The 25,868-nt window shown below is 43.3% G+C and overlaps 1 protein-coding gene across 1 annotated transcript in view; it reads left to right on the plus strand.

Annotated features, from left to right (window-relative positions):
* LOC111142889 (PATJ, crumbs cell polarity complex component) overlaps positions 1–25,602 on the plus strand; it is a 372,385-nt gene extending 346,783 nt beyond the window's left edge. The window contains exons 39-43 of the mRNA XM_022496281.1: positions 2,478–2,600; positions 3,337–3,441; positions 17,519–17,625; positions 21,052–21,175; positions 24,555–25,602. Of these exons, the coding sequence (XP_022351989.1) occupies positions 2,478–2,600; positions 3,337–3,441; positions 17,519–17,625; positions 21,052–21,175; positions 24,555–24,701 (606 nt within the window). The 3' untranslated portion in view covers positions 24,702–25,602. The remainder of the gene's footprint in view (positions 1–2,477; positions 2,601–3,336; positions 3,442–17,518; positions 17,626–21,051; positions 21,176–24,554) is intronic.
* Positions 25,603–25,868: the final 266 nt, after the last annotated feature.

The raw sequence follows: 25,868 nt of genomic DNA on the forward strand, positions 1-25,868 counted from the left end.
TAGATATAATTTTGTTTCTTTAGTCATTTCAGCCACTTTTTTTTAAACAGGTTTTTATAAAAAGGCCTGTTCCCAGTAACCATATTCTTCCAAACATGTTCCAAGCAGAAACTTTTGTGATGAAACACATCTTGCCATTTTGCATGCATTGCTTTACTATTGATACCTTCAAAAAATATGACCTGAGCCAAAGGCAGTTGCTTAACCAGCTGAGCCACCCAGTAGCCCTGTGGCATGAGGTTTTTTTGTTTGTTTGTTTGTTTGTTTTAAAGATTTTATTTATTTATTGGACAGACAGAGATCACAAGTAGGCAGAGAGGCAGGCAGAGAGAGAGAGAGGAGGAAGCAGGCTCCCTGTGGAGCAGAGAGCCCGATGCAGGGCTCGATCCCAGGACCCTGGGATCATGACCTGAGCTGAAGGCAGAGGCTTTAACCCACTGAGCCACCCAGGTGCCCCTGTGGCATGAGTTTTTAAAGCTTTTTCATATATGGTTTTTGTTGTCATTTGTTCTTTTCCCATCTTCAAACTTTATGAGGTAAAATCTTTGAAGCACACTAAGCTGTGTATATTTTTAAATAATCAATTAAAACGCCAGGAGTCTTGCTACTATATAAGCCCCTTTACCCCACCCACACCACTAATATTTATGCCATAGTCTTCATATGTTTACATTTACATAAACTGAGAACCCCACCAAACAATGCTATAATTTTTACTTTCAACCATCCTGCAATTTCATTATTTATTTATTTACTTATTTGAGAGAGAGAGAGAGGGCATGAGCAGAGGCAGAGGGAGAAGCAGGCTCCCCGCAGAGCAAGGAGCCTGACGCGGGCTTGATCCCAGGACCCTGATCATGACCGGAGCCAAAGGCAGACGCTAAACCATCTGAGCCACCCAAGCACCCCATCCTGCATATTTTAAAGAACTGAGAAAAACTGGTCACATTTTTTTTGCCTACTGAGTAGTTTAGGATTTTATCCTGGACCCCAGGAACATTATGCTGTGTAGATTCCGAAGAGTGTTGATGTTTCTGGTTTAGCAGGCAGGCAGCCCATTCAGGTTCAGACTGCGAGTTCGGTCTCATCTTTCCGGGAGCCATGGTTCACCTCCCAGCTCAGGTCTGTGTGGGTCTGTCCCTCACATGAGTGGCTTAAAATGAAGCCAGAGACTTCTGTGGCTCCTCTTCTTCTCAGGCTGTCTACTCCAGCTTTCTTCCTTCCTTCTCCAGCCACCTGGGGCTCCCTCGCCTGGTTCCTCTGACCTGTGAGATGGGGCGAGGGAGGCGTCCACAGCAGAGCCTTACACTGTCACCACCTTTCTAGCTCCTTGACGGGGGTCTCACCCTCAGGACAGAGCAGCCTGGAAGACAAGGGGGAGATCCATCCTCCTGCTTTCTCTCCAGGTTTCAGCTCCCGCCCACAGTGTGTGTCTCTTTACTTTTCCGAAGCCTCAGGTAGTTGTTTTCTGCCCTTGACCGAGTTGTCCATTTTAATCAGCAAGAGAGAGATGCTATATAATTGAGTGAATGCCACCAGGCTGGAGCCGGAATGCCTCCATCATTCTTTCTGTGGGTTTTTTTTTTTTTTTTTAAGATTTTATTTATTTATTTGACAGAGAGATCACAAGCAGGCAGAGAGGCAGGCAGAGAGAGAGGAAGAAGCAGACTCCCTGCTGAGCAGAGAGCCCGATGCGAGGCTCGATCCCAGGACCCTGAGACCATGACCCTGAGACCATGACCTGAGCCGAAGGCAGCGGCTTAATCCACTGAGCCACCCAGGCGCCCCTTTCTGTAGTTTTTAAAACACTAACCCTGTGGTACGAATGTGAGGAAAACCTGGGTGAGAGCCAGGATCACTTCGCCAGGGTCCGAGTGAACCAAGCTGCCTCACTTCCTAACCTTCGCGAACGCGTTCTGCCGCGTGTCCCTTCTCTCTGCGGACTCCCTTACCACTCCAGCGGGCGTCCTCTCAGAGCCTTTGTTGTAAGGCAGCCGTGGAGCTCCTGAGAGCCAAGTGTGTTTGTTCACACCCAGAAGAGCATGATATGTGTGGCAGTTTAATCATAAACACCATATGAGAACATACTTGCCAAGTCTGCATCGAAATTGGCCACTAAACTGAGCAGTAACATAGGGTTGTTTTGTATTTTTTTGTTGTTGTTTTTACTCCTACTGTTGCCTTTTATTGAGCCTCTTCTGTAGGCTAAGATTGCACTCTATCATCTCATTTAATCCTCACACCAACATAAAGATGCAAACTCTATGAGGTTAAAGAACCACCTTAAGACCCTCCCCCCACCCAGCTAATTCAGCGCTTGAGCTGAAAACACAGGTTTCTTTCTGACTCCAAAGGCGCTGCTCTGGTGTTTCCTTGGCCTCCTGCATCATGGAAGGATTTTGTTCAACGGCTCTCTGGGAGCAGTCAGGTTGTGGTTTTTTTATTAAATATATGAGCGCCATGTTTTCCTTTTTTAGGAGCTCAGCGATGCCCTTGGAATCAGTATTGCTGGAGGAAAAGGAAGTCCCTTAGGAGATATCCCCATATTTATTGCCATGATTCAGGCCAGTGGTGTGGCTGCACGTACTCAGAAGCTTAAGGTAAACAGAAGGAAAATGGTGAAGTGCTCACAGCATGTGGTGGGAGACAAAGTTGCAGCCATGGGCGCTTTATTTTAAAGTTGGAATTCCAACAGAGACCCACACTGAGGACAAAATGCATTGGAGAAAGTTGACACCTAAAATTCATTAGGTCCCTGGGCATATAAAAATATTATTGTTTGTATCAAAGCTTCCCGATGAAGGAAGAAATTGCAGCTCATTTGCAAAGCCTCCCAAACCATTTTTTGCACTTCTTTCCACCCAAAATTAATCTTCACCTGAGAGAGATTTGACCTGAGAATTGTCCTTCAGCCAGAAGAATTAACGTTCTTAATGATTTTTTTTTTCCCCAGTGCCCCTTATTCTTAACTTGGGTAGAAAAATAAAGGAGAAAATATTTGGCTTCCTCATTAGAGCTTTATTGAACAGTTAATTTGTGTGCCCCGCTATTACTGGTGAATGGATGTATGCATCACCGCCATTGCCAAAATACAAAAGTGGCCTGCTGTGCCTTCCCCTAATCACATCTGACCCCCTTCTTGTTTCTCTGATTGGTCTGTGTTTGGGGAAAGCCATAAAAATTCCTCATACTTCTGGAACATGCATACCCAGGAGAAACACAGGCTCTTCACAATAGCCACAAATGGGAAATATGACTTACAAAGAATTTTAAGCATTCTCCTCAAATTTAATTTTTCTTAATGATAGTGATTTTCTACCACTTTTGTACTTCCAGGTTGGAGATCGGATTGTCAGCATTAATGGGCAACCTTTGGATGGGCTGTCTCACGCGGACGTGGTTAATCTGCTAAAGAACGCCTACGGGCGTATTATCCTACAGGTACTGCCATCAATGGGATGCGCAGCTGCGCGAGGCAGATAAGTGGCGTGCAAAAAAGATTGAGCGTCACTGGCAGTAGGCATCACCGCCCAGCGGGGTGCTTGCTGATGTGAATTATGAAGGTTGAAAGCAAGAAATTATTATTTTTATTCAGAAATTCTTTAATGCCACCCATACAGGCAGTGAGCATGATTATATGAAAGCATAACAAGGGGAGAAAAATTACTCTTTGCTTCACATGATGAATCAACAAGGCTTTTAGCTTCCAGCATTCTTTTGTAAATCAAAGTTTGTGAGGAATAGGAAATGATTTCTTTTCTTATGCCCAAGAACTGTTACTGAACTGCTCAAACACAGTTTCTTCCACCCCCTTTATAGGAAGGGAAAAATACAATGCTCTTTTTCCCCGTAGCATAAATGATGGCCAACGCTGTTAAATTCTCACTGTGTGGTTGTCATCAAATGAGGCAGACAATTATTTATCAGCTGTGGTCCCCAAGTTTATTGTCCAGGTGCACGGAGAAATATAACAGAAAATAGAAAGGAGGTGTACTGTTCATCATCCCTCCTTATAGTTCAGCCCTCCACATGTCTGTGAGATTGATATGGGGCAGTGAGAGGTATGATACTGCAGTGAGTTTTGCTAATGAGTTTCTTCCAAAATGTATGATTATGATCGCCGCACTTCTGCACGTAGTATTGAATGGTTTACCTATGAAAAGAATAAAGCCCACCGTTTAGTACCTTAGAGAGGGCTTGCCAGCCCCTCAGATCCTTCTAGCCTTCAAATAATTTCCAGGGGGCGTCTGGCTGGCTCAGTCAATAGAACATGAAGCTCTTGATCTCAGGGTTGCAAGTTCGAGCCCCACCTTGGGTTGGGTGTGGAGATTACTTAAAAATAAAATTTTGAATATAATAATAACTTCAAACTGAAAAGCCATTGCATTAGGGAAAACCAGCTTGTGGTGCTTAACTCTCACATCTCAATGGTCTAAATCCGAAAGGCCAAAACAGACATTATGAAAGTAAACAGTGGGGCACTTGGGTGGCTCAGTCGGGTAAGCTTCCACTCCTGATTTCAGCTCAGGTGACAATCTCAGGGTCATGGGTAGAACCCCATATGTTGGACTCCGCACTTAGCAGGGAGTCTACTTGGGATTCTCTCTCCCACTCCCGCTACCCCTCCCTCTTCCAAAATAAATAAATACTTTTTTTTAAAAAAAAGGTAAAGTACAGCATGTATGAAGGGGATTGTAAAAATATCGTCAGTAGTTTCAAGGGAGTTTATGCGATAGGCCACATACTATTCAGTGATTTGGGTCCCTGGGTTTCTGCGGAGCACAAAACAGAACACTGTGTGGACTGGCTGTAGAGTCGGCTTCCCCTCTGCTCCTAGTCCTCACTTTCAGTGGACCTTATGCTGCAGCCTCACATTCCTCCCTCCACCCCATGTCAGTTCTTGGTCAGACCCTGTGCCATAGCCTTGCTTTTTCTTGTTTGCGGGCTTGCTCTTCCTTCGAGTTATGCTGACCCCTAGAGGCCTAAAAGTGCAACTCCTCAGTCTCTGACTGCGGACCATTAGTTACACGGAATTTTAAAAGGAAGTTACTTGAACCAATAACTTAATGTCAAGACAAAAAAAGTCTCCCTTAGCAAAATCAGATATTACCAGTATTTTCATACACCAATATAATTTGTACGGCACCACCTTCTTCACAAAGAAATGAGAAGCCACAATGCAAAACTAGCATTAACTGCAAAAGCGCCTTAAATGACAATGCACTCAAGCTCTCCCATGCGGAATTAACACTTCACTCAGTCACATTGCTACTGTTCACATACCTTAGAAAGAGTTCCTTATTTTTCCTATTTCTGTATTTTAAGGAAATGACATTTGGTTTAAAAATGCTCTCTTGCCTTAATCACATTAGTGGGTAGTGTTATTTTCTAACCTGTGTTATTAAAAGCTTAATGGAATCCATTGGGATTATAATCTACACAGTTATGGGTGTGGAGCATACATGCCGCCAAAGGCTTTAGACAGAAAACTCTTATGTCCTGCATCAAACGCCTTTCAGTTACATAGTGTATTTGCCTCAATTAAAACAATGTGCAGGGCACCTGAGTGGCTCAGTGGGGTAAGCCTCTGCCTTCAGCTCAGGTCATGATCTCAGGGTCCTGGGATCGAGTCCCACATTGGGCTCTCTGCTCAGCAGGGAGCCTGCTTCCCCCCTTCTCTCTCTCTCTGCCTGCCTCTCTGCCTTCTTGTGATCTCTCTGTGTCAAATAAGTAAATAAAATCTTAAAAAAAACAATGTGTATATAGTACCAGCAGTACAGTTATTACAGCTGACTTGCCACTGGGTAATTATTTTTATTGTCAGGTGAGCCAGCCCATTGGCTGAGCAGTAGAGAAGGTTAGGTAATTGTGTCTGTTGATGTGGAAAAGACTTACGACGGTGTATCATGCAAAGCAGTCAGCAACTGCTGGTTGCACAGGGAAGATTAAGGTCTGAATCAGCATACGGCAGGATGGTGCAGGGGAAAGAGTGGACGAGACGACCAACACTTCCAGAAGCTTCTCCCCACAGTATAAATTACTGTCTCTGGGTGTTAATAAGAGGTAGATATTACTGCCCTTAAAGTCGGATGGTTTCTTTTTTTTTTTTTTTTTAAGATTTTATCTATTTATTTGACAGACAGAGATGAGAAGAAGGCAGAGAGAGAGGAGGAAGCAGGCTCCCAGCTGAGCAGAGAGCCCGATGCGGGGCTCGATCCCAGGACCCTGAGATCATGACCCGAGCCGAAGGCAGAGGCTTTAACCCACTGAGCCACCCAGGCGCCCCTGGTTTCTTATTCTCAATGATAAATTGGTCAGTGGAGATGGATGTGGCTGCATGGTGTCATTTTAAATGTTCCTAATTATATTTGCTTTTCTAGTCTGATAGTTTTGTCTGGTTAAGCTTTTTTATCTGTAGAATGACCATGAAACCTTTTTTGGGCAAAATCAGGTAACCCAGACTCTCTGCTAGATTTTTTTTTTTTTTTGGTACATCTTTGAGAACACAGAAGATAAAAAGAGCACATCAGAGATTTTTATCACTAAAGGAACTTGTGAGGCTTGTTTGGGGCCCATTAAGAAATTTTGCAAACATTCAAGAGTGTAGCAGAATGGGTGGATTGAGGTAGCACTAACTAAACTAAGGGTATGGTAAGAGGATGTTGGGAGAGAACATTGTAGTTGGAAATGTCCAGTAGGCAGAGGAAATGTACTGCCAATACTCAGGGAGACTTCACTGCTGGGAACAATAAATAAAGCCAACTGAGACATTTCAATGTCAGCATCCCCACTACCTGGCACGTTATATATCATAGATACTGATTGAATAAATGAATGAAAACAGTGGTGACAAAGATAGGACAAAGGCTTGGAGTCAACACCAAGTAGGGAAGGCAGGAGAAGAGAGTCTGAAATCAGGGAGATTCATTAAGCATCTGTCTACAAAGTATTTTGGGAGGCCCTTTGGGGACATACTTCAGACCACACACACACACACACACAAAAAAAAAACTGGGCACCTGGGTGGCTCAGTGGGTTAAAGCCTCTGCCTTCGGCTCAGGTCATAATCTCAGGGTCCTGGGATTGAGTCCTGCTTCGGGCTCTCTGCTCAGCGGGGAGCCTGCTTCCCCCTCTCTCTCTGCCTGCCTCTCTGCCTACTTGTGATCTCTGTCAAATAAATAAATAAAATCTTTTAAAAAAATGATATAAGAGGGTCCAACTACTAGTTTGGAGAGAGAGAGAGATGTGTCATATTTATTAAGATAATATAGAGAGAACAGTGACTTCTTTTTGAACTGTCAGTTGAAAAATGGAAGAGAAAAAAGACATGGAATTAATTCAAGGGATCCAATATCTAACAGATGGGAGTTGCAAAAAGAGAAACAGAAAAATAAGAAATAAAATAAACCTTATCTAAAGGCCCATGAGCCAGTTAGCAGGATAAATACCTATATACATTCTAAAACTTCCAAAGAGAAAAGTATAAGCTACTTACGAAAGAACAGGAGATTCAAATGGCACCTCTTTTTCAGCAGCATATTTCTGAGAAAATTACTTTAGGAGGGTATTCCAGTAAAAGAGCAGGTAAGAAAGAGGGAAGCCAATGGATTCAATGCTAAGAAACGTGGAAGTCCCAGGACAGCTACATACCGAGCATAGAGAATAACTTGCCCAAATTGGAGCAGGGGGAGAAGACACTCTAAGAGAAATGCCTCTCCATCAAAAGGAAAGAAGAGGAACAGATTAATTATCTCATTTATTAGTTAGTCAATTATCCAGTTAATTAGAAGTTTGAGATTACTGGGAAAATTTGGGGCTCATTGGTGATAAGTCTATAACAATTAAAATGAGATCATTGTTACCTTGAAGAAAATAAACTTGTACCAAGAAAAGGAAATGTAATCATACTACAGTAGTTGACTCAGTATAAATAACATTTATATAAACATTATAAGTCATAATAATAAAACCAACACAACCAAACATCATAATGCATGAAATACCAGCATCATGGTTATTTGGGATATATTATTGGAGAGGAAAATATGAGAAGTAAATCTTTAAAGTTGAAATAAAAGAGATTGTTGGAAATTGTTAGAACTACAGAGGTTTAATTATATCTAAAGAAGCACAAGAAACAAGTAGAACTTTAATGTGAAATGGAAGAGGTTGGCAAGCTAAATTTTCATCCACTGGAATATTTCATCTGTTGAAATAGGGAGTTGATAGACATCAACAAGGTGATAAATTTTAAAATAGGATTATATGCATACTACTTAGCTTATACCTCTAGAATTGAAAAGAGAAGTGTTTAGTGTGCCTCTAGAGAGTGAAAGTGTTGAATTTTTTTATCATGTGCTGTACTATTTAATTTTTTATCATGTGCACACAAAAAGAAATATCCTGGAAAAATAAATAGAAAAGAACCAGGAGTCAAGAATACAGGTTCTAGACACTTAAGGAGAAAAGAATTTTTAAAATAGCACACTTACCAGTGAAGCAGAAGTAAATAAAGCTGGAAAAGTCACTACAACTTGTAGATAAATCACTGGCAATCTTTAAAGAAATTGATTTTCTTTCAGAGTTGGTGGCAAGTCAATAGAGAGCAAAGGGGTAGTTGGGAGCAAAGGAGATAGAAGACACCTCTGAAAAAGAGTATTAAAAATTTTACAGTGAAGCGATGCCTGGCTGGCTCAGTTGGTAGAACATGAGACTCTTGATCTTGGGCAAGCCCCACGGTGGGTGCAGAGATTAAAATCTTTAAAAGGAAAAAAGCATTCAGTGAGGATCATTGCAGTGATGCTGCTGCTAGTTCCGAGGCCAACCTGAGACCCACTGGAGTGGCTCATTATCTAGAGAGAGTAAAGCATGTTATTCTCTATGCCTGGAATATCCATGTCACCCCACCTCTCCCCTCTGTGAAAATCCCTCCTGTGAAATCCTTTGTTTGGAAACTCTCCAACCAGAAGGTTGGGGAATAGGGAGTGCCTGGGGGGTCATTTTCCCCTGACACCACAAACTGATCCAAAGTAGTGTCTGTGCCCCTAGCACAGGGCCTGGCCTAAAAAGTGTTGGTCACGTTGAGTGGGTTGCTGAGCTATCCTGATAGAGTTAAAAGATACGAACTTACAGAGAACTAATCAGCATGGTTACCAGTTCGGTCCAGAAAAATTCTGCTGGAGGAGAAAGATGGATGGGCTTGGGAACGGAGAAGGTGTGTTGATGGAGGGCGCAGGGAAGCATGTAAAGGCACATGTGAGTCTCAGTAAAGGAGTGGCTTGTGAGCTGTTCTTCACCTTGACTGTGCGATAAAGCCACTCGTCTACTGGTCCCTGGGTCTACCCCAGGGATTTCACTGATCTGGGATATAGCATGGACTTCGAGAGAGGGAGAGTCTAAAGCTTCCCAGGTGTTTCTAATATGTAACCAGCTGACCTATGGAGGTCATGTTGGATAGAAAGCCAAGGGATGCCAGGAAGGGAGTGGTGAGCTCCAGGAAAAAGACAAAGAGCTGAAGGTTTGAAAGTTGAAATGAAGACCAGTGGAGGTTCTGTAGAACAAGGAGTCTTTAATGTCAGAAAGTTGTGTGTTTTGAGTCCTCTCACTTAACTCTTCTGTTCTCTACAAATACGGATCATGGCTCTTTTCTTCCGAGGTGGCTGTGAGGATTAAATGAGGTGTCATGTTTCATAAAACAGTGGATTGCCAGTGGTGAGCATTAAATAAGTGCATTGTGTTACTTTCATTATAATAATGCGGGCTTGAGGTCAGTAGATGCAAACATTTCTAAAACCCTGGAAGGAGTGGTTTTCCAGGTGGCATGTGAGATGTATGCCACTAGATGGTGATGTCACGAGCAGTCACTTCGCCCCTTATTTTACTCCAAACTTTAAAAAGTTGGCCCTTCATGGGCGCCTGGATGGCTCAGTGGGTTTTAAGCCTCCGCCTTCAGCTCAGGTCATGATCTCAGTCAGGGTCCTGGGACCGACCCTGCATTGGGCGCTCTGCTCAGCAGGGGGCCTGCTTCCCCCCCCACCCCCTGCCTGCCTTTCTGCCTACCTGTCCAATAAATAAATAAAATCTTTAAAAAAAAAAAAAAAGACCTCACTTTTAAAAAAAGTTGATACTTCTAACCATTATATTTTTAAAAGATACAATGAAGTTCATATACTCTGATGTCCCTGGAATCAGTGTCTTCAGATTCTAAATAAAAACTTGAAGGGGGCGCCTGGGTGGCTCAGTGGGTTAAGCCGCTGCCTTCGGCTCAGGTCATGATCTCAGGGTCCTGGGATCGAGCCCCGCATCGGGCTCTCTGCTCGGCAGGGAGCCTGCTTCCTCCTCTCTCTCTGCCTGCCTCTCTGCCTGCTTGTGATCTCTGTCAAATAAATAAACTAAAAAAAAAAAAAACTTGAAGCAGGTGTGCTTTCTACTTCATTAAATTACACCAAATGTCAGTCCTGGGACAAGGCAAACTTTTCTTGATTGTTCCTCTGTTCCATGCCCCATCTTAGGATGCCAGCTTTTTCAGAGCACCTTAACTTGACAGCCTTCCTGTCAGTTTTTAGCATATCCACACTATGGATCTAGGATCCAGGATGGGCGTGAGTGCTGAGTTTGTATTTTGTACTGCAGGATTTGAGTCCTAACAAATATAAGGGCTAATCTTACTCTGGCTAATCTTACTCTTCTACGAGATCAGCAGCTCAGGAAAGTTGGAAGCAAGGAGCTCAAGCTTTTGTGCATTGTGATAATCCTACTTATCTAGAAAATATTTGACTTCTCAACTCTCCAAAACAATCCCCCAAACCTATTTTTTTTTAAAGATTTTATTTATTTCAGAGAGAGAGAGAGAAGCACAAGCACAAGGGGAGTTAGGCCGAGGTACAGGGAGACGCAGACTCCCTGCTAAGCTGGGCTCCATCCCAGGATCCTGGGATCATGACCTGAGCCAAAGGCAGGCACTTAACCGACTGAGCCACCGACTGAGCCACCACCCTCCCCAAAACCTATTTTTAAGGAAAGATACTCATCTTAGGGTCCATGCAATAAAAACATGTGCTTTATGACTCAAAGTATCAAGTATACATCATTTTAATATAGAACATAGAGTTCTGATTGAATTTAGTTTTGCTTTTAACCTGAATTAGTAAATGCCACAAGAAGCTGAGGCATGAGAAAGCATATCAGAAAAAACACCCTCCTGGAGGGGAAAATACAGTTTGTCCATTTGGAGGGGGAAACACGCTGTGAGGGGCAAGGGCAGTTGGAGGGGGAAACACGCTGTGAGGTGTAAGGGTGGTTGGAGGGGGAAACATGGAGTGAGGTGTAATGGCGGTTGGAGGGGGAAACATCCTTATTGGTTCTTCCTCTTCCACTGATTCATAGGCTTCTGCTTTTTCATTAGATTCAGAGGATAGGGCTTCTTCCCCATCCTTCATTTCACAAGTCTTCCTGTTGGATACAGTGACTTTCTCTTTCTTGTCTTTCATTTCATGAGTCTCCCCCTCCTCAAGTGGAGTGAGGTCCTCTTTTTTCATTTCACCAATCTCTCTCCCCTCATGTAGAGTGGCATCTTCCTCTTTCATGTCACATGTCTCCCTCTCCTCAGGTACAGGGATTTCCTCCTCATCTTCCTTTAGACCAGTGGCGTCGCTCTCTTCACGTAGGCACTTACTAAATATTTGATCCTAACAAGGTTGGGGAGAAGGTGAGGAAACAAAAAGTACTTTCATTAAAGCCCAATGAGAGTTCAAACTGCTGCAGCCACGTGGCAGCTTCAGACGGTCTGTTACGTTTCCTTTGTGCATCCCTATCACCAGGCAGTGCCACATCTAGTGATCAGTCTTAAAGAACCATTCAAGGTATACATAGCAGCACTATGCACAGCAATAAAGGACGACATAAACTTAAAGGACCCATAGGTTTTGAATCAGGCGAATGGTTCTGAAGGGTGAGTGGGAAGCAGGGAAGACATCCGCCGTATCTCCAGTCCCCAGGGATGAGAAGAAAGGTTGCTGACCTGAGTATGGTGGAAATGGAGCTGGCCCTAGCTGGGACCAAGAACTCCGGACACCATAGCTCCCGAACCACATATTCAAGTTGCACAGACCTTAATACCCATTGTCTGAGGACCTCAAAGCCTTCTTTTCTTTACCCAGAAACCCTGTCCTTCCCCTCTCCTCTCTCCATTTTGAATAGCATGTGTTCCTGTCTGCCCCCCATACTACATCAACTGCCAGCCTTTCTGATGAAGGATGGAACACATCTGCTTTCCTCTACTCCTGTCTCTATCCTCAGAAACTACCACAGAAGTTTGTACCTGGGAGTTCTAGATTTACTTTAAAAAAAAAAAAAATGAGGGGCACCTGGGTGGCTCAGTGGGGTAAGCCTCTGCCTTCAGCTCAGGTCATGATCTCAGGGTCCTGGGATCGAGCCCCTCATCAGGCTCTCTGCTCAGTGGGGAGCCTGCTTCCCCGTCTTCTCTCTGCCTGCCTCTCTGCCTACTTGTGATCTCTGTCAAATAAATAAAATCTTTAAAAAAAAAAAATGAGGAAACCTATTAGTCTGTTTGCCTTCCCCCATCTTCAAAACCCATAAATAGACCTTTACCCAGCCTTACCTCCATGTTGTTCAGTCCCTGGTGTTGATGGGGGAAGAATACTTCAGAAGGAGGGCTGAACTAAGACTCATAGGCCACATCTCTTTGGACTTGTACCCAGCTGAACATATATACCCTTCTGAGATCAGATTATTATCTTCCACTGAATCAGTCCCTGGGAAGACCAATCAACTCCGAGAGCAAGATGGTTAATGCAATACCTTGGGGCTATAGAGTCATTCTGGGGGTGATGGGTTTATGTTCTCCTTGGCTTCCTACAAAAGACTAAGCCATCAGTGAAAATCCTTCACATTTCCCATCTAGCTTCTTGGCTTCCACTCCTACAAAAAAGGAGCTTGAACAGCTCCAAGGATCCTAGGTAAGCCCCTGGGATTTAATATCATCCATGGGTGGGAAGCCCTTTTTATTTCAGGGTTGAGGGTAAGCAAGAGGCCTTTAGATTTTAGAGGGATATGAGTTTTTCTATAAGACGGTACTGTTAGAAGTGTTTTTATATTTTCTAGCTAGATTTTTATAAAAATTGATTTTTGCCCAAGTAGAACTGTGACTTTGGTTTCACAATTTATATGGCCGATTTCATGGACTCTTGAAAGTGTATTCTTTTTCCAAGAGTTTAAAAAAAAAAAAATCCTCTAGGAACATCCATGGCCTATCTTCCACACCCTGAGCCCTTTTCTTATAGTACCTTGTAAGAGCCAGGGAGTTTCCCGGCCTGTCATCAACCACACCCCATGATGATCTGCTCTGTTTGTAACTGCCTGTTCAACTCTCTCTCTGGCTCTCTCCCTCCCTGACACCATATCTAGACTGTACTTAATTATATGCAGAGTGAGTCAGTTTGCCTGGTGTGAGGGTCCAAGACCAGGTCTATACCCTCACACTACATATGATGTAGAGCACAAGATTCTGGAGTGAAATGATTTGGAAATGAAACCAGCCCTCCCTCCTTAACTGACCTTGGAAAGTTCCTTAAGCTCTCTGCTCCAGCTTCATCTGTCTAAAATGCAGGAATAGTGGGTTGGGCCGCTGCCTTCGGCTCAGGTCATGATCTCGGGGTCCTGGGATCGAGTCCCGCATCGGGCTCTCTGCTCGGCAGGGAGCCTGCTTCCCTCTCTCTCTCTGCCTGCCTCTCTGTCTACTTGTGGTCTCTCTCTGTCAAAAATAAAAAAAAATAAAATCTTAAAATGCAGGAATAATAGTGGCACCTACCTCTATAGGGACTCAGGAGAGCACTTAGTGTAAAGTAAGTGCTCAGCTGATCTCAGTAGTCATGGCGCTGTTAGAGACTGAACAAACCAAAGAAAGGAGGAAGTTGCCATCAAATCCTGAGGTACCTTAAAGAAAACAATATTTTACTGACTTTCTTCCTCAGCCCCATAATGGATGGTCTGTTTTCATGGTCAGCTGAGAACATAAGTCCAAATTCCCACCAAGTACAGGAACATCCTTTACTGTATCCCAAATTAATAGATTTTGAGCCTCTGAGTGCTAGCTTCAAATGGGATGGGATGCTCATGCCCCAACGAGCTGTGCCATTCTGTTCTGGAAGGGCCTGACTAGAGTTTTTTCTCTCCTAAAAGGACCCAAAACCAATCTCCTTGTAGCCTCTATGTCTCACTCTGTTCCGTGGAAATTCAGAAAATTGAGTCCCATAATCCCTATTCCTTAGGAAGGTTTTGGATTCATTCACTCCACAAATACTCATTAAGCAACTGTTAGGTGCCAGGCACGTTAACACTGAGAAGCAGTCCTTGTCCTCATGGATCCTGTGGTGGGGAGGTAGGGGAGACCCGTTAGCAGTCACGGAAATACGTATCATCATAATTTGTTAGAAATTTTTTGCGAGTGCCATGGAGAGGAAAACAGGAGAAATTAATTTAAGCACCAGTAGTAAAGAAGGCTAATATAAGGAAAGTGACTTGTAAGCTGATACACTGGTGGGTTTTGGGGGGGGTGGTGTTTAAGATTGTGCGTAGAGAGAGCTGGAGTGTGGTTGGAATGGAAAGAGATTGACAGGATTAGAGGAGCAGGCTAAGGGAGGATCTTTGTGTGTATAATTAGGGAGTCTGAATTTTATTCCAAGTACAAAGATCGCTGAAAGGTTTTAAGCAGGGCAGTGTCCTTATCCATTTTATATTGAAAAAGATAACTGGCTGTTGTATAGAAGAGAGATTAGAAGAGAATGAATGCGACGCTGGTTCAAGGCAGCTGATAATGATGAATTAATTAGAATGGTCACCATAGGGGCAAAAAGGAAGCAGATTTGAGAAGTACGTTAGAGGTAGACTCCAGAGGACTTGGTGGTGGATTACATATGGCAGGTGAGAGAGGGATGTAGCTGGTGGGTAGAGAGTAAGCATTCTGTGTGGTTAGCCTCCCGGCATCCTTTCTAGTTCAACAGTGGTCACCCGTCAGCAATGAAGTATTTCCAGTCTTACACCTAGCACATTTTAGTCAGGTGGTCAGAGCTACCATCTACTAAGAGGGAAAACTAGAAGGAAAGTGAATTGCAAAATGGTTGTTGGATCAAGAGTTTGAATTAGCTAATGCAGATGGTAACTTGGCAATTGGATACAGCAGACTAGGCTGGGAATTTTCAGCACCTTGTGGCATTTAAAGCTATGGGAGTATATACATTGTCACCTAGACCCTAAGTGTGCATGTGGGAATTGGACACAGGACTGAGCCATAGGGGTGAGTAGAATAACCAAGAGGTGGGGAAGTGGGCCCCAGCAGCAGGAGAAAGGCCAGAAAATGGGTCATAGAAGTTTAGTTCTGGTGATGGGGAGGGCTGCCAGGGTGGAGTGGTTCATGAAGATGGTGTAGGTTGAGATTACAGATGTCATAGGCAGAGACAACTTCTCTGATACACTTGCTGTGGGAAGAGTACCAAAAGGGCTGGTGGAAAGTGGAGGGGCTCTTGTGGTCAAGACGAATCCATCTTTTCCTCCTTGTCTCATCCTAAATATTAGCCCAGTTCATTCAGCCATTCTATATATGATGGTATTTCCAGAAGATTTCATAACTTGCACACAGCTGTGTTTTCCCCCAGAATAGGATACTTCACCAAAATGTGTTCTGATTCACCAGGGTGGGCCTGTTGCTTTCCTCGTAGTAAAAACTCTAATGACAGATGCAGCTAAACCCGGCAGTTTGGGCAGCCGCGCCCTCTATTGGCTCATTCTGAAACTGCAGTCAAATCCAGTTCCTTTGCATTGGTGTCAAGTCCCCCACTCCATACCTACTTGTGCACAGATTATTATAATCTAGAAGAACCACAGATCAGAAGCAGGAGTAGCCCAGGAGCTCTGGAGAGAGAAGCTCTGAACTCATAGAGATGGAAGACATCTCCAGGCTAAGCACACAAGGCAGGCTTTTATGATTCCCATTCAACAGCTGAGAAGCTGAAATTCAGGCACAGCACCATTTTAATGGCAGAAACGGAACTCAAGAACCTCATTCTATGTCCTACTATGAGCTGTGAGAGGCATACTGTATTTCTTTTGCATGCTTTTGGGAATGTTATTTGCAGATGAAAAATAGAAAGTGCAAGTTTATGTGTCATATACTATTGTTTGGAAGCATCTTAAAAAAAACAGGTAATAGAGAATCAGTCATTCCTTCTTTCATTCGCCAAATATTATTTGAACGTGTATGTGACTTAAGTTTGTGACCCTGGGGAGCTGGGTTCCCTTTGGACAGTTTTAAGCAGAGGAGTGTAATAACCTGCTGTGTTTGAACAGGACCATTCTAGCTGCTCTGTAGCGAGCCGGAGAGGGGCTGAAGCAAGAACAGCAAGGGGTCTTTTGTAGAACTCCAGGCAAGAGAGGATTTTGTAGACAGACCAATAGAGGGACACCCACGTGGCTCAGTTGGTCAAATGTCTGCCTTTGGCTCAAGTCATGATCCCAGGGTCCTGGGATTGAACCCCATGTCTGGCTTCCATCCCAGGGTCCTGGGATTGAACCCCATGTCTGGCTTCCTTCTTACTGGGGAGTCTGCTTCTCCTTCATTCTCTGCCCCTCTCCCTGCTTTTGTGTGCGCTCTCTCTGACAAATAAATAAAATCCTTGAAAAGGAAGGAAGGTGGGGTGGGGAGGAGACCAATAGAATTTTTATGAGGACTGAATACGGATTGTGAGAGGAGTAGTCAAGGACACCAGGTCATTTGGCTGAAATAAAGAATGAAGTTGTAGTTACTTGAGATGAGGAAGTCCACAAGAACAGACAGAGGTCACAGGGGTGGGCTCAGTGCTGCACAGGTAAGCTCTGACACACCTGTTGGACATCCCACTAACTGGTGATTGGCTAGAGAGAGCAGGGAGTTAAGAGGTGGTGCTCGAGATGCGGGGCTCCGGAATTATCATTACATAGATGGTATTTAGACAATCCAGTAGGGGGAGATGAGATAAGATGAGCTAACTAAGGGGAGGGTTAGATGAGAGAGATAAGAAACTCAAGGATGGAGCCCTGTGGCACTCCCCTAGAGGTTGAGGAGATAAGAAGAAAAGGAAGCAGGTAGAGAGGAAACTAGTAAAGCTTGGTGTCGTGGAAACCAAAGGAAACCAAATGAAGAAAACAGCTTGAGGGGCGCCTGGGTGGCTCAGTCAGTTGAACGTCTGCCTTTGGCTCAGATCATGATCCCCCGGTGCTGGGATTGAGCCCTGCATCGGGCTCCCAGCTCAGCAGGGCATCTGCTTATGCGCTTATGTGCTTGCTCACTCTACGTCAGATAAATAAAATCTTTAAAAAAAAAAAGTTTGAGAGAATAATCATTTGTTTCCAAATGCTGCAGATAGGTTGAATCAGATGAGTATGAGATCCAACCATTGAGTATAGTATGATTTCTCTAATTCTCCCCTGACTTACAGTGGATTTTCCTGTTCTGGTTTTCCCCCAGGTTGTAGCAGATACCAATATAAGCGCCATAGCAACTCAGCTTGAACACATGTCTCCAAGCTACCACCATGGTTCTCCCACTGCTGAACACCACCCAGAAGACACAGAGTGAGTATTCTAGGTGCAGAGTGCCTATTCTATGTATGGGCAAGGCTCAGTGAGACCTTTTCCAGAAACTAGAATGTGCTCTCTAAAGAAGAGGGGGAGGTATGCATTACCTTTTCTAACTCCTGGAGATTCTCCTCCAGGAACGCACCAGGGTTTCCTGATTTCTCACCAGACTTGGTTCCAGGTAGAACTTCTAAGAGAGGGCCTGTGCACACACTGATCCGGTCACTTTGACACAGTGCCTTCTTCCTTAACAAATCACAGATTGACCCCCAGAGGTACCCTGCTTTATTATGCAGGGACTGTGTTTTCTAAGCTAAAATCTTGTTCTGAGAGTAATCCTAGTGCTATACTTGCTGGCATTCTTCATTGAAAACAGTCATTGCCGTTAACGAAAGCAGTGGTTCTCACCCTAGAATGTGTATATTAAATGTCTAAGGAGCATTTTTAAAATGGCTAATTTCTCCGGCTCCGTTCTCAGAGATTCTGATGAGGGGGTCTACAGCGGGTTCCCCAGGACAGCTTTGCTACAGGTGGACAGAGGGTCTGTACTTTCAGAAATGCTGCCTAAACTTACGCCTCTCAGAACCGCCAGTGCCTGGTTGCCAGTACGTGCTCGGTAAAGGCTTGTTGACGGATCTGAATGTTTCACTGGAAAGCTCTGATGATCACATACATTTCGAATTTTCTCCTGGTACTTTCAGCTTAAATCATACCTTTGAGTTTGTTTTTCTTGAGGAAAGAATATTAAACTTAAGTTCATTTTACTTTTTTCTCATTATGAAAGGAATAAATGCATGCTGTTAAAACATGATAGATACACCCCTGGGGCTAATAATACATTATATGTTAATAAAAAATTTTAAATATGACAAATACATAAAATTAAGATATTTTCAAGTTACAGTGGCCCTATTCTGGGGCTGGGGGGAGGATCAGGACCCTATTATAGAAGTGTAGTTATGTACCTTTAGCATCCTTTGATGTCCCTATGGAAATGCAGAGCTGCCCTTGTGATCTTGGTTCCTTTGCTAGGAACCACAGCTCCTGGCAAGTTGGGAACCACTGCCGTAAAAGAATCTATAAATTATTTAGAATCCAACCACTGTTAACATTCAGAGATTTTTTTTTTATCGGTCTTCTATATGAAAGTAAATTAAAATAAATTGAAAATGTGAGATAAAGGGAGGCAAGCTCCCATCTGATGTTGCCAACTGAGGAGTAGAGTTACGTCCCCCCATCTCCTGAAAACAGGTCTCTAATTGTGAAGCAGTACAATTATGACAGTCTCTAATGATTTGGTGGCTCCCAGTGCCCAGCTGTAAAACAATGACTTTGGACGTCTAGATTCCTATTTCAGTATCCTTAGAAACAGGGGCTGTGTTTGGAGGAGGAACCATGAATCCAATTCATGTCTGCCCGGTGTACTTACACTGAGTACTTACAAGGCCATGAAGCCCTGAAATGGGGAGCCTTATTCATGACCTCATTACCATGTGGCCGTAAGGGATAATTCATCATTATTTCAACATGTCTGTATTGAGCACCTTTCAAAGGCCAGACACTGTGCAAGTACTGGGTTCTGAGGATTCAAACTTAAAAACCACAGGTGAACGCATTGCCCCAGTCCTCAAGGAATTAGGGAGAATCGTGAAAACAGGCCCCTAAATCCACGTTTGTAAGAGTTGATAAGTATAGGGGAGCTAGGTTCCCTGAGAAAGTTAAGTAAACACGAGGTCCTGTGAAACCATGGAGGTGGGGGCACAACTCTATTAGGGTGTGTCCTTGGAGACACAGGTGCTTCTGCTTAGTTTTAAAAGAATTGGAATAAGCAAGAGGGGCATTCAGAAGAGTTAACGATTTATAGGACATAAACGTTCAGCAGTTGCTGTGGATGGCCTGCTGTAAACAACCAGTAAGTACATCAACAAACAACCAGTATCGGTGTGGCAACTGAAAAACCACCCAAACAGAAGCCTGGCAAAACTGAGAAGAGGGAAGAATATTCTAGTTGGACAGAACAGCATATGCAAAGGTGGGCTTATGTCCCAGTTTTGCAAATTGCTCTAAATCCATGACTGTCTGAGTTTGTATGACATGGCTCTGCCTCTCAGATGTGCACGTTGCCACAAACCAAGTGAGGCAACCAGCATGTAATATGAAAACTCCGCAAGTAAGATGGCAGGCACCGGCATCCTGGGGTTCCTTTTGGTTTTTACCCTTTGGACAAGGGCATCTGGGAATAAGAAATTGGCATTCGCTAAGCTGAAACTACTTGAGCCTGCATAGATCATTTAATTTTTAGCCATGTTATTTCTAAGAGAGAAGACTTCCACACTGGACAAAACTTTGAAAATCTAAATTACCGGTTGGAAACAGACTGTCTTTATCCATTTTGCTTCTCCTTGGTTTCTCTCTTTTCTCCCGGATTTCACTTCTCACGGACACAGTCATGATCCTGACTTTGTGACAAGCACACTCCAGACAGCTGGGAACACTCAGATGACAGTGACTTAAGGAGTTCGTAGTCCGGTAGAGCAGAAAGACGACTCAGCAGTCCCGCCCCAGTACAGTGAGGGCGCCATGGATACCTGGCCCCACTGCAGAGGGGGCACAAAGGAGGATCAGCTGACTCTCCCAAGGGAAAGCATCACATCACCTTGGAGGGGGGCTTTGAAGACTGAGCTCCCACCCTGGGTCCCCTAACAGGAAGTGGAGGGCGAGGAGTGTGAGGCTACTGGGGCAGAAAAGGAGCAGCAGCGTACTGAGCTCTCGGGCTGGGGTCCCCTATCCTACATAGAAGCCCACCTACGGAGTGGCAGTCTGCCACTGAGCTAAGCGGTCCCCCACCTCTCTGTCCCCACACCTTCTTTAAGGATATAAAGACAGTCTTGGGCACAGTGGGTTAAAGCCTCTGCCTTCAGCTCAGGTCATGATCCCAGGGTCCTGGGATCAAGCCCCGAGTCGGGCTTTCTGCTCCGCGGGGAGCCTGGCTTCCTCCTCTCTCTGCCTACTTGTGATCTCTGTCTGTCAAATAAATAAACAAAATCTTAAAAAAAAAAAATAAATAAAGACAGTCTCATTCAGCTTTTAAACAGTGAGTGTCGAAGTTAAAAAACGAAGCATATGGAAGGGTGTTGTGACAACCTCTGGATCGTGACTTTTTCATTAAAAAACAGTGCGTTTTATGAAAGAGAAACCCCTAAAACCTCAAGTCATTAAAGACGTACTGCTCATCGGTCCCGCGTGACACGGGAAATGTAAAAAGTACATTTCTAGATTGCTTTCTTGAGAGTTCTGATTTCATAAACTGGCCTTCATAGTTTCTCAGTGTGAAAGTCTCTCTCAAATCTGTGTTCTTCCATTAAAATGAAATTCCCTCTCAGTATCTATTCTCGAATTAAACAGCGTGCATTGTGTTTTCAGAACACCTCCACCTAAGATTATTACTTTGGAGAAAGGCTCTGAAGGATTGGGGTTTAGTATTGTAGGGGGTTATGGAAGTCCCCATGGAGACCTGCCAATTTATGTCAAGACTATATTTGCAAAGGTATTTTTTTCCTTTTTACTGTACTTTTTTTTTTTTTAACCTAGGTGAGATTTTTTTTTAAGTGCTTTGTTTTGCTTACTTGTAGGTATAGCTGGGTGTGTGCTTATATGCTTTTCATTTTAAACTTGTGTAGGACATTCCCACACCAGACTAGTGAAGGAAGAGTCCTCTTCTAAGAGTGGAGTTCCAGGAAATGTCATTTTCTTTGGACCCTATTACAGAAGTAGATCTTAAAGAGTGTCTTCTTTCAAGAACACAACATAAGGAGCAGTGCCGCACTGTTTGGAAGCTGGCCTTGGAAGTATTATTCTGGGCTAGTACAAAAGTTTGGCTTTCTCCTTCAAGAAAAGATGGCAGCAGAAGGCTGTGGTGGAAAGCTCTGTATGAGCCTTGGGTCAGTGCGGCATTAATGGCCATCCATCACCAATAACCTCAGGATGCATTAGCTGAAGTTGCTCTCTCTGTTCCAGTCCTCTGCTAAAGTACTTGCAGGATCAGGGCACTAAATTAGATTCCAGCTGGGTAATAGTGCTCTTCAGGAGCTAAATATACCAATACATCCTTGACACATAGGTCACAGTGTACATTCCTACTGCTGCCTCTAGATGGCTCTTGGATAGGTTTTTATTAGTATTAGTATTACTATTAGTATTAGTATTTAAGTTTATTCATTTAAGTTATCTCTACACCCATTGTGGGGCTTGAACTCACAACCCCAAGATCAAGAATCGCACGCTCTTCCAACTAAGCCATCCAGGCGCCCCTTAGATAAGTTGTTTTTAACTTTATTGTGATTTTTTAAAGTTGGAATCCAATTTTACTCTAAATTTTTAAGATTTCTGAAAAGGACTTAGTATTGACAGCACGACTTTATTCTTCATGGGTTTTATCACAGTCATTTGTTTATTAAGTGACCCAGTGGCCTCCTACTGCTTTTTCCTAAGGAAATAAAGGTCTTCAAGAGAAGAAATAATATAGCTACTCCTTCTAGAAAGCTCCATTATACACTAAATAACAAGTGCAGCTCTTATCACTGGTTAATTGAACCTAACCATGACCGGATATAATCCTTAAGTCACTTGGCATTTGCTTTCGGAACATGTTAGGGAGCTACAGATTTACCCACCTGTTTCCAATTTGTTAGGGTGCCTGTTAGGAAGATGTGTGATTCCCAAACCACATATCTGTTGACCTGGTGATGGGCAAAAGGGGAGAAGGAGGGCAGATCAGAAACATTCTGGATAGCAGCACTGCCCCAGTCTGATAATTCCCAAGGTAGTAAGCTACCTACAGACCCTCCTTTTCCTAAGACAGCACCGTAAGTAGTTGTGATAATTATTCTTTGAGGAACTATTATACTTTGGTTTTCAAAGAGCCAGCTATGTAGATAAGAATAGTGAAAAACACATTCTCCTTCCCTGCATTGGCCTCTCTAAAGCCCTTCCAGAATGTCTGTAATGCCCTGCTCACTACATAACTGTAGGTGGGTCTGCTATGTTCAGAGGACTGGTTAGTTTCTCAGGCCCTTTGGCCTGCAGCCCAGACTTAGCAGTCACCCCAGCAGTACCCATCTAGACAACCCATAGACTGTGGGACCAGAGCCAGGCACCTTCAGTCAGGTCAGCAGAACATACAACTGAGGATGAAATGGCCGTGCCTGGCTGGTGGGTTTTTGAAAAGAAACCACCATCAGATCACGGTGGGACAAGGTAGTGGGGCCAATGAATGCACAGAAGATCCCACAGAATCTCTTTTCAAAGATCCTTCTTGACAGTGCTCATTTAGAAAGCACCTCTGCAGGTGATAACCTGAGAGGAAATATTGGACATCCTTGATATGTTTTATTTTTTAAGGAACGGACCTTTGTTTGTAAAGTGAGGCACACTTAAAAATGAAAAGCTCGAATTAAAAAAAAAAGTTCTAAAGCCCTAGCCAATGGCCTACTTGTTCAGTCTCAATTAAAAGAACATTCCACTGCAAACAATTACTATCATTATTTTTAGATAGTTCCATAGCATTTATTATAATATGTCCTTTGATGACTTTTTTTTTTCATTTGTTTGAGTGAACCAGTATATCCAAATTTGTCAGTTTTCTTTAGAGAATCAATAAATCAAAACCTGGCAAAAGATCTTTGGGTGGTGTTTTGTTTTTTTTTTTAATGGTGAGATCTTTCTAAAAATGAATTTTGACATTAAGCTAAACATTTCCTCATAAGAATTTAGAGAGGGTAGGAAATATAGCTATATGTTTTTACACGCTTTTAAACAACAAACACTTTTTTAAAAGTTCATTTATTTAAGTAATCTCCACACCCCAATGCAGGGCTTAAACTCATGACCCGGAGATCCAGAGCTTCATGCTCCACAGGCTGAGCCAGCCAGGCACCCAACAACAATCATTTATTCTTAAAAATGTTTGTCTTCTCAAGTATCTGGATCTCAGATGCCCACAGGGTGTGGGTTTTTATGGGACCCTTGTCCCTAAGCTTCTTTTAAAAATTCTGTTGCTCAACTAAGAAATTAATTTGGCCCATTGAGGTCTTTTTTCCCCTCCAGAAATAAGAAACATGACAGACAGTTTGAATGTGTAGGACTTTGGGGACTCCGTCTGATTAACGGGCTGTCAGAACCTTCCATTTTCTTTCAGGTGTTTGGTTGGAAACTTCAAAGTCAAAGCCAAGTTCAGGTCTCAGTCTTCCCAGCAGCCATCCAGATTTCACCATTAGCCAACAAGAAATTGGCCTAACGACTACAACAATCCCGAACATTTAGGGAACAGCTTTTCAGAGACTGCAAAATCTGAAAACATGAGCTCGATCACCATGAGAGTTCATTTTTTTATGCTACCACCATTATTGAGTAAATACCATGTGCCATACATTCACTCCTTAGAACAGGCCGAGAGCCAGGCCTGAGCCAGCTAGGCGCCCTGAGGCCACATTTACTTTTGACAGATCACATCAGTGCTGCTATCTTAATAATGCAATAGGAACCCTATAGAATGATGGCATTGGGAACAAGACTAACACCAGATTCAGTTCTACCTTTGTCAGTATATTACATATTCGTGAATATGACATTCAAATTCCCTTCCGTTCTGAATATTGAAATAAGGTCCTGCCTGTATTAAAAGAAACGTGAATGTTAGTACATTTCTACTAGTATGTTACCTAAACAGTGCATAATTATGGTTACTATCCAACCATTATTCAAATAACACATCCCACATTCTTAATTTTCCTGGTTTAAAAACATTACCTAGCAATAACTTTAACTGGTAGTTTGCAAAGTTGCTCTTTTCATAAGCACACCATAATGTTAATATTATTTGTGAACTGCTTGATCCTGGATTAAACTGGAATGTCTCTTGTTTGTAGGGAGCAGCTGCAGACGACGGCCGGTTGAAGCGAGGCGATCAAATTTTAGCTGTTAATGGCGAGACGCTGGAATGTGTTACTCATGAGCAAGCTGTGGCCATTCTAAAACGCCAGAAAGGGACTGTAATCTTAACTGTGCTGTCCTGAGCCTCGGGTCCTAATCACAAGATAGATGCTGTAGAATATCCATAGAAAGATGAAGCTTTGAGGATGAAAAGCAGCCTCCACTAGAATTCATCTTCATTTATCACCTCACCATCCTTGCTCGGGCGGGAGAGATGGCTAGATTTCACGTGAATTGCCCAAACCAACCATCGACTCTTGGTGAGGTGAATTTCTAGAACTGAACGAGTCTTACCTGATTTGCATCTCACGTCCATGTTTAGCCACTAGTAGTAACTGGTTCTGATTATCTCTGCTGAACCCGAAGTTAACCACCTCTCATTCCTGTGCCCTTCTCTGCCCATCCCCACTCACTCAGAGGCTTAACAGCAAGCTCACATGTTTTCTCACGAACAGACACAAATGTTAACCAACTTGTCATCTCACTCGTGATTTACTCATGCTAATTGTCTCTTCAAGTATGCCAGAAAACATTAGGAGTGTAATTAACTTACCCCTGCTCCCCATGATGAAACACCCTGTTCTCCTATGGGAAATTATTGTGCTCTTTTCTGCACGACTTAGAGTCAGATAAGTCTCAAATTTGTTTCTCTGGGTAGATCTTTATAAGCTAGTCATTGATGATTATGATGAGTCAATTTGCAGACTGTAATCTGAAAATTCTGGAAGACTTTCTGATTGTTTTCTTGGCTACATAAATGTGTACCACTGAGCAAACGCACCTTATTCTCCACAGGAACAATTAGCATCAACGTTCTGAATTCTAACCATGCTAGGTTATATTCAAGTCCAGGAAGTTCAGCTGAAGTTAATGGCATCTCAGCAGGCAGGCATCACTGCCTCTCTTCAGTCTTCAGACAAGGAGATAGAAGCCCCAGAACCAGTCTGCAGAGATCAGTAAGTTTTCCCTCAGGTTAGACCAGGTGTGGGTGGCCTTGGACTTGTGCAAAAGCAGAGTGACAGATTTAAATATCCTTCCCCTTGGCTCCATACCAGTCATTCTAGCAGCACAAACTGTAGGAACAAAAGGATAGAACAACATACTTAGCCACAAAGTGACCCTGGAAATGAACTCAGCCTAAGAATCAGTGAGGGCTACTTAGCTGATGTTTCCTGATCTTCAGGAAGCCCCCCCATTTGCTAAAGTTTTGCTTGCTAAGAAAGCAATTGCTGCAGAGAATACAAAAAATA

This window comes from Enhydra lutris, unplaced genomic scaffold (genome assembly GCF_002288905.1).
Source record: "Enhydra lutris kenyoni isolate GAN:26980312 unplaced genomic scaffold, ASM228890v2 scaffoldscaffold9, whole genome shotgun sequence".
NCBI lineage: Eukaryota > Metazoa > Chordata > Mammalia > Carnivora > Mustelidae > Enhydra > Enhydra lutris.